The sequence below is a fragment of the Oratosquilla oratoria genome, chromosome 14 (assembly GCF_046742065.1).
Source record: "Oratosquilla oratoria isolate Oo_2021 chromosome 14, ASM4674206v1, whole genome shotgun sequence".
Lineage (NCBI taxonomy): Eukaryota > Metazoa > Arthropoda > Malacostraca > Stomatopoda > Squillidae > Oratosquilla > Oratosquilla oratoria.
In genome coordinates this window covers 23,884,366-23,898,472 of record NC_134790.1, presented here as the reverse complement: position 1 = coordinate 23,898,472, position 14,107 = coordinate 23,884,366, and the positions used below count along the sequence as shown (strand labels likewise).

The 14,107-nt window shown below is 39.7% G+C and overlaps 1 protein-coding gene and 1 long non-coding RNA gene across 2 annotated transcripts in view; one reads left to right on the top strand and one right to left on the bottom strand.

Annotated features, from left to right (window-relative positions):
- Nucleotides 1-14,107, bottom strand: part of LOC143032799 (uncharacterized) — a 438,832-nt gene that overhangs the window by 229,207 nt on the left and 195,518 nt on the right. The gene's annotated exons all lie outside the window — the stretch shown is intronic.
- LOC143032790 (protein phosphatase 1H) overlaps nucleotides 7,890-14,107 on the top strand; it is a 38,989-nt gene continuing 32,771 nt past the window's right edge. The window contains exon 1 of the mRNA XM_076197836.1: nucleotides 7,890-8,423. Within this exon, the coding sequence (XP_076053951.1) occupies nucleotides 8,265-8,423 (159 nt within the window). The 5' untranslated portion in view covers nucleotides 7,890-8,264. The remainder of the gene's footprint in view (nucleotides 8,424-14,107) is intronic.

Sequence of the window (14,107 nt, the reverse complement as noted above, 5' to 3'; positions counted from 1 at the left end):
GAAGCCGACTGAGAAGAAAAAGCAGAGGAAGAAGCAGCATTTATCAGCAAACAGGAGGTGAAAGTAGCGTTAAATAAAACAAAGAATGGGAAGGCAGCTGGTGAAGATGGAATGCGAGATGCACTATATAAGACAGGCGGAAATTAAATGAGGTGGTCAACCGATATATTCAACCTGGCTTATGAACAAGAAGAGACACCTGATGAAGGGCACCATGGTGTAATATACCCAATTTATAAGAAAAGGGGTAATAATGAGGAATCCGAGAACTACAGGGGAATAGCATTACTGGCACATGAAGGAAAATATTTGTAAGGGTAATTGAGAACAGTGATAAAACAGGTAAAAGAAAAAATAGGAAATTGGCAGTACGGCTTCAGACAGGGAAGGAATACAATTGATTTTGTGTTTGCCCCATACTCGTCGTTAGAGAAGAGAAATGATGGGAATGAATCAATATATACCTGACCTTTTTTAATACTGGTGTGAATGTGATGGACGAATGTACGGAATGTGCGAGATGAGGGGAGAGACCCAGGGGACGCGGGCTTCGGGGACAGGGCTAGGAGTGTTTTGGCTGGGTGCAGCGGGCGAAAATATGTGTGGAGTAAGAATGGAAGGAGGTGTGACAGTTAGGCGTTTAGGGCGTAGGTAGTAGAGAAATTAGTTGATAGGGGTGTGAGCGGCCGCATCAACGTGAAGGAAAGAAGGGCGTCCGACATTGGGTGAGTAAAACGTCCTTTTGTGTGGGTGGGTGGGACAGGCCGCAAACTACCTAGGCGCGTACTCTACATCAAGATCTAAGAATATAAGGTCTAACCACTTCCGACCGAATTTCGAGGGAGTTGGCGCAGCGGGCCCGTGAACGTCACCTGGCTGTTCAAAGTGGGGTTCGCGGGCCCTATAGCTGTCAGTTGAAGCTGGCGCGTCGTCCGGGAATGTTGTTACCTTCGCTCGCACCGCTCCACGCAATTAGTTATATACTGACAAATATTATATAAAATATATATATAAATATATATAAAATATTATAGTTCCTGTCTATATATATGAATATATAATATATATGATATATATAATATATATATATAATATATAAAATATTATAGTTCCTGTCTTCCTTGGCGTTTCACAGTTTTCTTCAGTGTTTCACAAAGAGAAAACGGACCCAGCCTAATGACGTCAGAAGCTGCGCACAATAATTCAAACGGTCAGACCTGTATATTTAGACCTTGCTCTACATTATGACGGCGGCTGGGAGTGCCGGCATAGAAACCCTTCGGCTTGGATCTATAGGCATCTAGCCTTTCGCCGGGAATGGAGACGTGGCGACGTTGCTAAAGAAAGCCGAGTTGGTACCTGAATTGACTAATGTCAGGAATGTGGCGAGCTTTATAGCGATCAATTTGGGAGACGATGCATTAGCAATCTACCTTGAATACGGGAGGCCGATCAAAAGGACAAGGCAAAAATACACGCCAGGCTGAAATAGGGTTTCGCACAGAATATGTTCAATGTATATGGTTAGATGCCTAAATTACGATGAGTCAGCGAGCAAGTTAACGTATTTACTAATGAATTGGGAAGGCTGCCAGGACTAGCTGGGTGGAAGGATGCGAGTTTGGAACAGGCAGTTAAGTTGACATATGTAAATGGGTTTTCTGACAACATATCTGCAGAATTACAGATCATGGACATCAAAAGAACAAGCGTGGACACCTTGGTAGCAGGTACTAGAATTCTGACGAATGCGGGAAGAATCAGGCACTTGGTTGCAGCTACAGATGAACGCCCGGCTGAAGCTACAACTGGAAGACCGGCCGGCAACTTTGAACAGTATCGTTGGCGCGAGACGCTTAGCAGAAGACAGACCTCGAGGGTTCAGGAGTGACTCTAGCAGATGTGGGGAGGTACCCGTGACGATGAAATGTTTCAACTGCGGGCGGAGGGGCCACTTTGCATGGGACTGTGGAGAGATGCCGGGACAGACACTAAGTTATAAATGTGGTTAACAGGGGCACATTGCAAAACATTGTGACCAGGGAAACGGATGCGGGGAGGCTGTTGCGCCGGCGATCGTTCCCATGATGTAGAAAAGACGTTCCATAATGTTATGCTAAACGTGGAGGTCCGAGTGGGAGGAAGACGATCAAGCGGACTGGTGGATACCGGGTACTCGACCATGATTGTAACGGCCGACTTAGTTGAAGGATTTAGAAGGGAAGAGATACGTCTAGTAACAGTTGATGGAAAGGAAGCGGGATGTGAAGGTTCTCAGGAAGTCGAACTGGTGGTGGGGGGCATCCCGTTAAGACTGAGGGTATTTGTCTTCAGAGCGATTATGGACGGAATTGAAGTGATGATAGGGATGGATGTAATCAGACAGCTGGGCGAAATTAAGTTTATTGAGGGCCAGGTGAAACTTGATTGGGCCAATGGCCAGAAGAACAGGAACCACCGAGCGCCAGCACGGTGCATAGGAACGGCGGCAAGGACAGAAGAAAGCGGTGTTACTGTAGAGCGTCACCATGATGAAAGACGCCTGCGCGAGAGGCACGTGACGAACAAAGTGAATAGAGCTGCACCTTGTACGATTGAGGATGAAGACTTCCTCGCTACATTTGACGGGGTCAGCTGGAAGGTGGAGTGGCATCTAAAGGGAGGAGTGCCTACGTTGAGCAACAGAGTCGGCTGCTTCGAATATACCCTCAGAGGAGTGCGGGAAGACTTTGATAAGAAAGTGCAGTGATAGATTGAAGAGGGCATCCTGAGGCCTTGGAGGAAGCCGGTGGAAAACAGAGTTTTGCTGCTAATGGCGGTAGTGCACCCGACAAAGAGTAAGGTTTGTCCCGCTCCTGACTTCAAGGAATTTAATCTTTGTATGAAATGTCATCCATGTGATGATTTCGTGGGCGTGTGTAGCGAGACTCTCCATAGGTGGCGGCAGATGAGTAGGGCGTATACAATTGTGTGTTGGGTGTCGTTTAAGACTCAACATAGGTTTGGTAACGAAAGATATTAGAGTTCCGGGTCACAGTTTATTGGATCACTGATAATGTACACACCTCTCACTCGATAACCTCTCACTCGGGTAACCCGCTCACAACTAATGCGCGTCACTGCGCATTTCTTTCCACTGGGCATATCCTACGGTTACCATTTTCTCAATGTGTTTTATTTATTCCCCTTCATACATAAAACAACGGGCACTCGAAATAATACGTTGATATGTATTATCATATGTGGATCTGAGGGCGGCGTACCTGCAGGCTCACGTAGCAGAGAAGCTGCAGCGATACCAACTAGTGAAATATGGGGGAAAACATATTGTTTAACCAAACTGGGATTTGGGCTATGCTCAGCCCCGCAGATCATGACGAACATCTTGAAGAGTGTTGAAGAAGGATGGAGCGGTTGAGAATGGCACGGATTCATATATTGATGATATAGTAGTGGACGGCACCGTCATGCCAACGTCAGAAGTAGCAAAATACCTCACACGATTTGGACTGGTGTCAAAGGAGCCGGAAGCGATGGACGGAGGGACGGTGTTGGGACTGCGACCAGAGCGAAAAGAAAGAGGAAACTTCATGTTCACGGGAAGCAAAGATGTTCCGGACACAACGAACGAGATGAGCAGGAGAGAGCTCTTATGTGGCAAACTGGTTGGCCACCACCCGATAGCGGGATGGCTCCGTGTGGCGTGCAGCTATATTAAGAGGAGGATCGTGGGGAGACAAGGTTGATGAGGGAACGCTTGCAATCATTCGCGACATCGTACAGCGAGTGAGATGCGACGATTCAGTGGAAAGACAATAGAGTGTTCCGTAACTGGATAGAGGGGTGATATGGTGTGACATGAGCAGCATAACCACCCGCGTGATTCTGGAGATAGGAAGCGTGGCCGTAGAAGACGGAGCCTGGCAGCAAAGGAAGGGCATTTGCTACCACATTAATGTGTCGGAGTTGAATGCGGATGTAAAAGGGGTCAACCTGGCATTGAAATGGAGGTTGCGAGAGGTTGAAATCAAGACTGATTCAACCACGGTGGCGGGATGGATCAACGCGATGCTGACAGAGAAAAGAGTGCGGACGAAAGAAGCATCAGAGGTCATTGTGAAACGGTGACTGGGGATCTTGAAGGAGTTGATAGACGTACTTAGTCTGAAGGTGAACGTAGTCAGAGTGCTATCAGGACAGAACAAAGCGGACGGATTAACCAGGGCGAGGAAAATTTGGTTGAAAGTGCCCGACGGACGGGCAAAGGACTCGGTAGAAGTGTGTGCAGCAGGATCCCTAGGCGCGGAGTGTCCAGTTGGACCCATGGGTGCGGAGGAACTACACGAGGCACACCGCATTGGAGTTGATAGGTCACTGTTCTTGGCTAGGAGAGTGAACCCGAATATCACAAGGGAGGAGATTCAGCGATCTGTAAGAGCGTGCATCCGATGTCAGTCGATTAACCCCGCTCCGAGACCGTATGCTTCGGGAGAAATCAGCTTGAAGGAGAATTGGCGGAGATTAGCGGTTGACGCAACTTATTACCAAGTGGGTATGTACCTGTCAATGCTGGATTGTGGCCCCGGACGATTCACCATTTGGAAGGAACTAAAGATCGAGATGGGACTTGAAATTGCGCGTATACTGAATGAGATAATTCTGGAGAAGGGGCCACTTGATGAAGTGTTAATGGATAATGACACCGCGTTTCGATCGCAAGTGCTGAAGGAAATGCTGGACAAATTGAACATTTAAGCACTTTTTTAGAGCTGCCTACAGGCCAATCGGAAATGAGATAGTGGAGCGACATCACCGCACCATCAAGACCATCGCCGAGAGAGCACTAATGTCGCCTGCAGAGGCAGTCTTCTGGTATGATATGTCTCCCAGGTCGGGACAAAATAAAGAGTCGGTCCCTCAGAAGGCTATATTCAAGTATGAGTGGCGACATCCAAGCGTACCGCCGACACCGAGGAAGGAACTGCGTTGGTGCGAGTTGGAGAGATGTGGGTGAAACCACGCGCTAACAAATGTGCCTCGCACTGGGCGAGGGGTGTTGTGACAGACGTGAATTTGCAGAGCAATGTTTCGGTAAATGGAATGCCGCAACATATCTTGGATCTACGTTGAGTAGTTGACAGCGGAGAAAGTAACACAGCATCGACATAACAGTAGGAGACGCGACGCTAAGGCGACCGCAGCGAAACAGACGTCTTCCGGGATGGTTAGAGGACTGTGACGTGGGAGATGGGGGAGATGAAGAATGGGATGATCTTGAAATCAAGGAGTGGGGGGGTGACAGGTCTTACGGCGTAGGGTAGTGTAGGAATTAGTTGATAGGAGTGTGAGCAGCCGCTCCAATGTGAAGGATAGAAGAGCGTCCGATTTTTTTTTTTTTTTTTTTTTTTTTTTTTACAGGCCACATATCTAGAAAAGGCATTTGATAGAATCAACAGGAAAATAATTTGGAAAAGTATGAAAGGCGAATATTATTGCATACAACCTAAATTGGTGAGAATTAAACATGTATAAAGAGTGCAGTAATAAAGTATAGAGTAGACAAGTGGAAAGCAACTGGGTTGAGACTAAAACAAGGGTACGGCAAGGAGTGCTCTCCCTCTACTATTTGCCATATATATGGATAAATGTCTAAGATATATCTGCGGAGAATGAACGGACGAGGAAACTTTCGTATATATATACAGATGATGCAGCTGTGATTGCTGACACGACAGAGCAACTGCAGGAGATGGAGAGATGGAACTAGGAAGAAGTTATCTAAAATGAGGAAAAACTAAATTGAAGTAATGTTTGTAGGACGCAGAAATGAGGGCATACGCAATAGAGCAGGAGGACGGGCACTTAAACAAGCTGAAAATTTCCAATACCCAGGAGTATACTGTATTTCAGTGAAGGGAAAGATTAAGAGGTGGAGACAAACAAAAGCATAGCAAAATATAACGCCGATGCTGTATCCAATACTGAAAGATAAAAACGTACCTAGGAAATGCAAGATAACAATTTACAAGGCCATATTAAAGCCAGTGTTAACATAGGCAACAGAATGCTGGGCACTGACTAGTAAGACCAAGTCAAAAGTTCAGGTTGTCCCAAGACAGAGGAGGTAAAAAGAAGAGACAGAGTGAGGAATGATAGAATAAGAGAAGAACTTGGGGTCACATCACTGTTGAAGGAAGTGGAGAGATCGAAACCGAGATGGTATGGACACGTCAAAAGAATGGACGTTGACCGAAAATCTAGAAAATACCTTGAGTGTAACCCGCAACGGAGAAGACCTGTTGGTAGGCCGAAGATGAGATGAATTGAAGGAGTGTATGATGGACTGAAGAGGCCTTGAGATGGAACAAGTAGAATATATATATATATATATATATATATATATATATATATATATATATATATATACATATATATATATATATATATATATATACATATATATATATATATATATATATATATATATATATATATATATATATATATTATATCATACGACGTGTTGAATTCATGTATGGTTCCAGCTGGGCAATATTATCTAGGCTATTCCAGAAGTTTACACGTCTATATGAAAATATGAAAATCTGCATTTTTCGCAGTTTCTGACATTTGGTATTTGGTGACCTCGTGGTGCCTTCGTATGGCATATATATATATATATATATATATATATATATATATATATATATATATATATATATATATATATATATATATATATATATATATATATATATATGCGGAAAAAACACCAAGGAAAAATATAAACTGATGACCAAGCGCCTTCGTCTATTCAGACATCCTCAGAGTCATCAATTTATCTTTTTCCTTGGTGGTTTTTCCGCATATTTAGAATCACGAGTTTATGTGATTTCTCATGCATATATATATATATATATATAGATATAGATAGATATAGATATATATATATATTATATTATATATATATATATATATATATATATACATATTGTCCATTCCTTTCAGTGATCTAAACATCGCATTCAAATACCCTATTTTGGATCCTCTTTCATCCTTTACGATATTCCAGTTTAGGGTCTTTGATTGGGTGACTTTCTCAATCCCTTACTGCTTCATCTGTCATTACACTGGATAATACTGAGTCATCAATGTTTTACAATCCCCCTCCCCGAACACATGACAGCCCAACGGACAAAAGCCCAATCTGCATGGCAGACAAAAAACTATGAGGAACATTGCTGGGGGAGGACACAAGCTAACCTACCCTACCGAATAGGGTTTTGATCGTTGGGATATTGTCAGTTCACCCAACCCTCTCCCTAAAAATCGACTGAATCTGCTTATTTGTTTTGCCTGGACGACGGAAGATGTTCACTACAGATACTCTAAATGACACAAAGGGAACAATTTTGAGATACACCTAAGACAACTGTTGGATCCGGCCATTAGTTTAGTGGTAATATATATATTTTTTTTTATACCAAAACGATATCTCTCATGGTCATGTAATAACCCACGAGTCATGTTTTATTAGTTAATACGTGTTATAGTTTCCTGTATATACTCTCTAGTACTTCAAACTGACCAGGGAATTTTTTTTTATGCAAACCTGGATCTAAAATTCATATAATGAGAGTTCGTATAAATAAACTTTATATGAGCATGCAGTAGCAGTGTGTAGATGGTAGTAAGATGGAATCGATAGGCTTTGGTTAAAAAATAAATAGGGTTTAATTAACCCGCCAGTTATAGCAGAATATATATCAAGCACTACAGAAGTTAACAATGATAACGGAATTAATATTGCGTACATATATATTCAACATGATTTATGAATATAATTATACGCAGAAAATATGTCAATAGTTTTACATTTGACTCCAGATCAGCTGTGGGATCAAAACTTCCGGTAGTGGTGTATCTGTCAAAACAAAAGACTTGTCCAAATGTTTTCTGTGTTTATCGACTCAGGAGGTGCCTTTACGAAACACGCCAGGATTTGAGTTATTTTTAAAGTATAATTAATGTTACACCGCTTTTAAGTTAATGGTGAACACATACAGGCAGACATTAACTGTTCAGTGCGTGTTGGATGTGGACAACAATCTGCATGGCCATTCAAGTGGTCACGATTGAGCGACAACGTAGGTCGTCGTGACTTCCTTATAAGTTGTCGAATATCAATTTCCATTATTGGGTAACGGTATTTCGATAAATATTCCAAGGGAACGCGAACAAAAATTCAAATAGAGGCCTGACTGATGCTGAGCAGGTTCAAAAATGCACTTTACAATGTGGTGGGTAATTTGGATGGAGCAGAGAATGGTTTGGGTTTGGGCCCCACCATAACCACAGGCCTTCCACACCTGCAAGGGCCTGCTGGAGTGCCACGAACAAGCAGTAGTAATGCTGAGAGGAAGGTAAGACCATAGTTTTGTGATTTGGGTACAGAGTAAGATTTTCTCAATCAATATGGACTTGCTTGCTACTTCAAGGACAAAGGAGGTATTAGTAACATGTGTGTTTTGAAGTTTGTTTTCATTGGTAGTTGGTCATATCTGTCAATAGGGCATTGGTGTCTAATATTTGTAAAAAAAAAAGATAAGGAATGTGTGCAAAATTCACAAAAAGATAGCAAGTAATGTGTGGAGGTGGTGTACTATCAAGTTGGTCATGGTGATTCTACTAGAACTTCCGACAAGTAAGACGAATGTTACTTTTTTGTATTTGTTCAGGTGGACTCATGATTTCCTCCCCTACCATTCCAGTGCTAAACAAACTACAAGGCAAAATAAGTGATAAAATTCCAGAATCACTCAAACACTAATATTTAGCACGAAACCTACATTATCCAATAACTCATAACCTAACTTACCAAACATAATCATCCCATAGAAAAAATAGATCTTTCAAAAGCAAAAAGATTAAGAAGTGAACAATGTGTTTGAGTGATATGGGGATATATATATATATATATATATATATATATATATATATATTTTTTTTTTTTTTTTTTTTTTTTTTTCAATGAAAAAATTATAGATAAAAACCAGTTATTTTTTCCAAAAAAATTCTTGAAATAATATAATTTTGGAAAATAATTATATATATATATATATATATATATATATATATATATATATATATATTTTTTTTTTTTTTTTTTTTTTTCAATGAAAACATTATAGATAAGACCCTCTTATTTTGTCCAAACAAATTCTTGAAATCATATAATTTTGGAAAATAATTATTTGTGGTATCCTGAACACAGCTTATTACCACAATTTATTTTCTTTGTTCTGCTGGTTAATGAGTTAGTTGATTGTAAATACACCTGTAGACAGTTTATTTAAAGTGCAAATTATTAGTTTTATAAATATTGGAGTGCTCTACAGTTATTGTACACATAACTGTGGGTGTGAATTATTTCTAATAGAAAGGAACAGATTGATTTAAATTAGTAAACAAAATGTTGTACAGATATCTTCCATCCTGCCCTAACTAGGCTTAACTTATTCTAACCTAACCAGCATTGAAATACTGGTGTTTGTGAAGTTTTGTCTTGCTGACTCACACCGCATTTTGTACATTTTTTGCATCTGTATTACAACAAATCCAACAACATTTTTTATTAATATTTCTTGTGGAAATTAATATGAAGGGGTGGTGAAAAATAATTCCCACAACCTTCTGCTACATGCCATTTTGTCTCGCTTGTTCATACAGCAATTTATATATTTTTTGCATCTATATTATGACAACTCCAACAACTTTTCTTAGTAATGTTTTTCCCTCAAATTGATACTATGGGATGGGGAAAAAGTAACTCCCGCAACTTTTCCGTCACCTGCACCTAGAAGCAACATCATGGCTGGCCAGTCATAAAGTGCAAGGTGTACATCTGTCCATGCATGCATTTCAGGATGATGCTCACAACAAAAATTGTGCTTTGTTGGTGTGGTGTGTAGTGGGAAAATTGTGGAATTTTTTTTTTTTTTTTTTTTTTTTTTTTTTTATGATCCCACAATATTAATTACCACAAGAAATGTTACTAAGAAAATTTGTTAGATTTGTCTTAATATAGATGCAAAAAATATACAAACTGCCGTGCAAGCAGGTGAGACAAAACCACAAGTTCTGAAATACTGTACAATGGGAAAGACACCTAAAGTTGTTGCATATCATAAGTGCCAACTCTCAAGAGAGCAATGTTGCCTTATGTTTACCTTTACATAAGTAGTTACTAATCATGCTAAAATAGGACTGCCTGGCTAGTTTGGCACTATTATCAGGCTAGATTATAGTGACATAGTATATTAAAAGTCTACAAAATAATTACTGTAATTGTTGGATCAGGTTTATGTAAAGAGTAAGTAAATAGATAAATAAAATATAACTTTAATGCATGGAAACTCCCAGTTGTATGAATGACCTATCTCTCTCTCTCTCTCTCTCTCTCTCTCTCTCTCTCTCTCTCTCTCTCTCTCTCTCTCTCTCTCTCTCTCTCTCTCTCTCTCTCTCTCTCTCATAACTCTGACAATATATTATTTTGAAAAGTTGAGAAATAGTTCTGTTGTATGATATATGAGGCCCCGCATGGAGAAGTGTCCCATGCGACACAATGGCCGGTTTTGAGTTACGCACATATAACACTATTTTGGCCCTTCTACTTCAATCCGAGCATGTCGGAAAGGACAAAACGTGACCTGCAATATGGTCGAAACACTCCTAAAACAAAGTGGTAAAACCTCTCGCTCGCTCGGCTGACGCAAAATAGTGTTATATGTGCGTAACTCAAAACCGGCTATTGTGTCGCATGGGACACTTCTCCATGCGGGGCCTCATATAGAAATATATAACCTGAAAAATTTATAAATATAGAGAATACCAGATAACTGTTTTTTGTAATACTTTTCAATCATCTGAGATATTTACTTGCCTCCTGTACTCTATATTTCACCTCCACCTCTACTCCTTCATTCACTGCCTCATGTGACTGCAAATACTTAAAGCTGTCCACCTCCTCCAGCCTCTCATCCTGTAAACTCACCTATGACCAGCCACCATCTTTGTTCATTTCATCACTTTTTGCTCATATTTACATTTAGTTTTATTCTCCCACATATGCTCCCAAACCCCACCACCAGGTCTTCAGGCCATTCTTTGTCGCAAATGCAGTGTCATCCACAAACAAATAGCTCATCTACCTCTTCCCTTCACACACTTACTTCAAACCACTGACCACCATTTTTATGCTTACCTCCCTCACCACCTCAAACTGTAGATATTGAAAAAAACCCAGCCAAAGAAAAATAAAGAATTTTATCAATAAATATATATATACATATATACACACACACACACACACACTTTCAACGAACGAACGGCTTGAAGAACGTTCTGAAGAAAAGTGCCGATTGTGGATCCCAACGCAAAGAGAAGTGCCTAGTGTTTTTGCAGGGTGGGGGGAAATTGCTCGTGGAGTAGTGGGAACGTAGGGAAAGAGGAAAAGGGGAGGGATTACTGAGGGAAATGGAAGGAAATGAGGAGGGAGTAGACTTTGACCAGCCAGACAAGCGGAAGGTAAACAAAAGACTTAGCGAGGATCAAATGTCTAATAAAAATGTAAAGATTAGAAGTATAGAGAGGAGCAATACAGAAGAAAGTGACGAGAATATGTTCCAGGGATTTAAAGAGGGTGGGGGGGACACAACCCCCCCCCCCCCCCCCCCCGACTGATAAGACTAGAGGAGAGAGTTGATAAGGTGATCGAGGACTTGGAGCGTAAGTTAGGTAACGTAGACTCCATTTTTAAAAGAATTGAAAGGTTGGAACAACTAGAGAAGGCTAACAGAAACTTAACTGAAGAAATAGAGGACCTAAAAAGACAGTTAGGAAATGTAAAGGAGGAGAATGAGAAATTGAAGAAGAATAGTAATGAAAACAGAGAGAAACTAGCTACAGAAGCTAAAAATTGGAGAATAACTCAAGAAGGGAATAAGGTTTCATTCACTGACATAGTCAAACAGCAATTGAAAGAACATAATGAAGACTCAGTTATTAAAGTGATGAGACAGAAGGAGAATATAGTAAGAGAATTAGCTGACAAAAAGAAATGTATAATTATATTAGGAATGGAAGAGAAACATAACCCAGATAGAACTGCAAGAATCAAGGAGGAAAATGAAAGAGTAAGCAGTTTATTAAAATTAGTCCAGGAAGATGAACCAGAAATTATAAAGGAAATTGAGGAAAAATTCAGACTCGGAAAATATAGTACAGATAAGACCAGACCAATTAAGATTAAATTCAGGTCACAAACAACAGCAGAGAAAATTCTATCCAAGACAGGGAAACTAGCAACAAATGATCAATATAAAAAGGTATGGATAAAAAGAGAAATGAATAAGGAGGAAAGAGAGGCAGAAAAGCAGAAAAGAATTGAAGCTAAGGCAAAAAACGAGGAAAGAACGGAGTCAGAGAAAGAGAGATTCTATTGGAGAGTAGTGAACATGAAAATAAAGCAGTTCGACATACTAAAGAAAAACATAAGGGAAACAGAGAATACAATGGAAGTGGCAGAAAACTAAGAGTGTCTTACACAAATATAGATGGATTGATAACAGGATTGAATGAACTGAATGATTATTTGAAAGAAAAAGAACCGGACATAATGGGAATTGTAGAAACAAAATTAAAAGGCCCACTACCACCCAACAGTGTAGGACATGATACATACAATTATTGGATTAGAAACAGAGAGAAAAAACAAGGGGGTGGAGTTATGTTCCTGACTAAGAAGGATATAAACGTGAAAGGTGTCATATATGGAAAGAATACAGTAGAGATGATTATGATAGAAGTGGAAGACCGAGATAAGAAGAGCAGAAAATTTGTGATCAATTATGTGCCTCCGAAAACAGCCTCATGGGAGGAGAGTGAACATAAAAGTATGTTAGAGGACACAAAGATAGCATTAACTAAAATAATGGAAGACGGAGGAAGAATAGTTATGATGGGCGACTTTAATTGCAAAGAAATCTGCTGGGAAGAAATGACAGTAAAGAGTGGTGATGACTCATGGGGAAATGCTCTACTTGAGATGATTACTGACCATTCAATGACACAATGGATACAAGAGAACACTAGGTATAGAAATGAAGAAGAACCATCGAGGCTAGACTTAATAATTACATCTGAACCTAGAATAGTGGACAAGATTGAATATAAAACACCAATAGGTAAAAGTGACCACATATTGATTGAACTGGAACTTAATGAAGAAAAATATATGAAAAGAAATGAACAATATAGAAAAGGAAGAATGATGTATGAAAAAACAAACTTTGATAAAATAAGAGAATTCTTCCAACAAGAAAACTGGGAAGAAATATACAAAGAAGAAACAACAGTGGAAGAGAAATGGAATATTTTGACAAAAATTTACAAAAAAGGAGTGGAAAAGTATGTCCCAAGACAAAAACAAGAAAAAGAATATGTAAAATGCTGGTACAACAAAAGTTGTAGGGAGTTAAAGGACAAAAGAGACAAAGCCTGGAACAGATGGAAAAAAGACAGAAGACCTGAAAAATGGAAAATATATACTGGTTATAGAAATGAATATGTACAAAAGTGCAGAGAGGAAAAAAGAAAATATGAAAAAGATGTTATAGAAAAGTGTAAAGATCAACCAAAACTATTCTACAGATTTGTAAACAATAAACTGAAAAACAAACAAGACTTAGAGAAATTAAGACAAGGAGGAGTTGAATACACTGAGGAAATGGAAATGGCAGAAATTATGAACAAACATTTTAAATCAGTGTTTACAAGGGAAAATATACAACCTGAAGAGATTGAGTGGAAGGAAAAAGTCCCCCCTATGGAAGAAATAGAAGTAACAAAGAATGAAATATTGACACACTTGGGTAATTTTGATGTCAGAAAATCGCATGGGCCAGATGAAATAGCAAACTGGATTCTGAAAGAATGCAGGAATGAACTGGCAGACAAAATACATAGCATAATAAGCAGTTCCTTAAAAGAAGGAAAAGTTCCAGAAGATTGGAAAAAAGCAAATATAGTACCTATATATAAAGGAGGA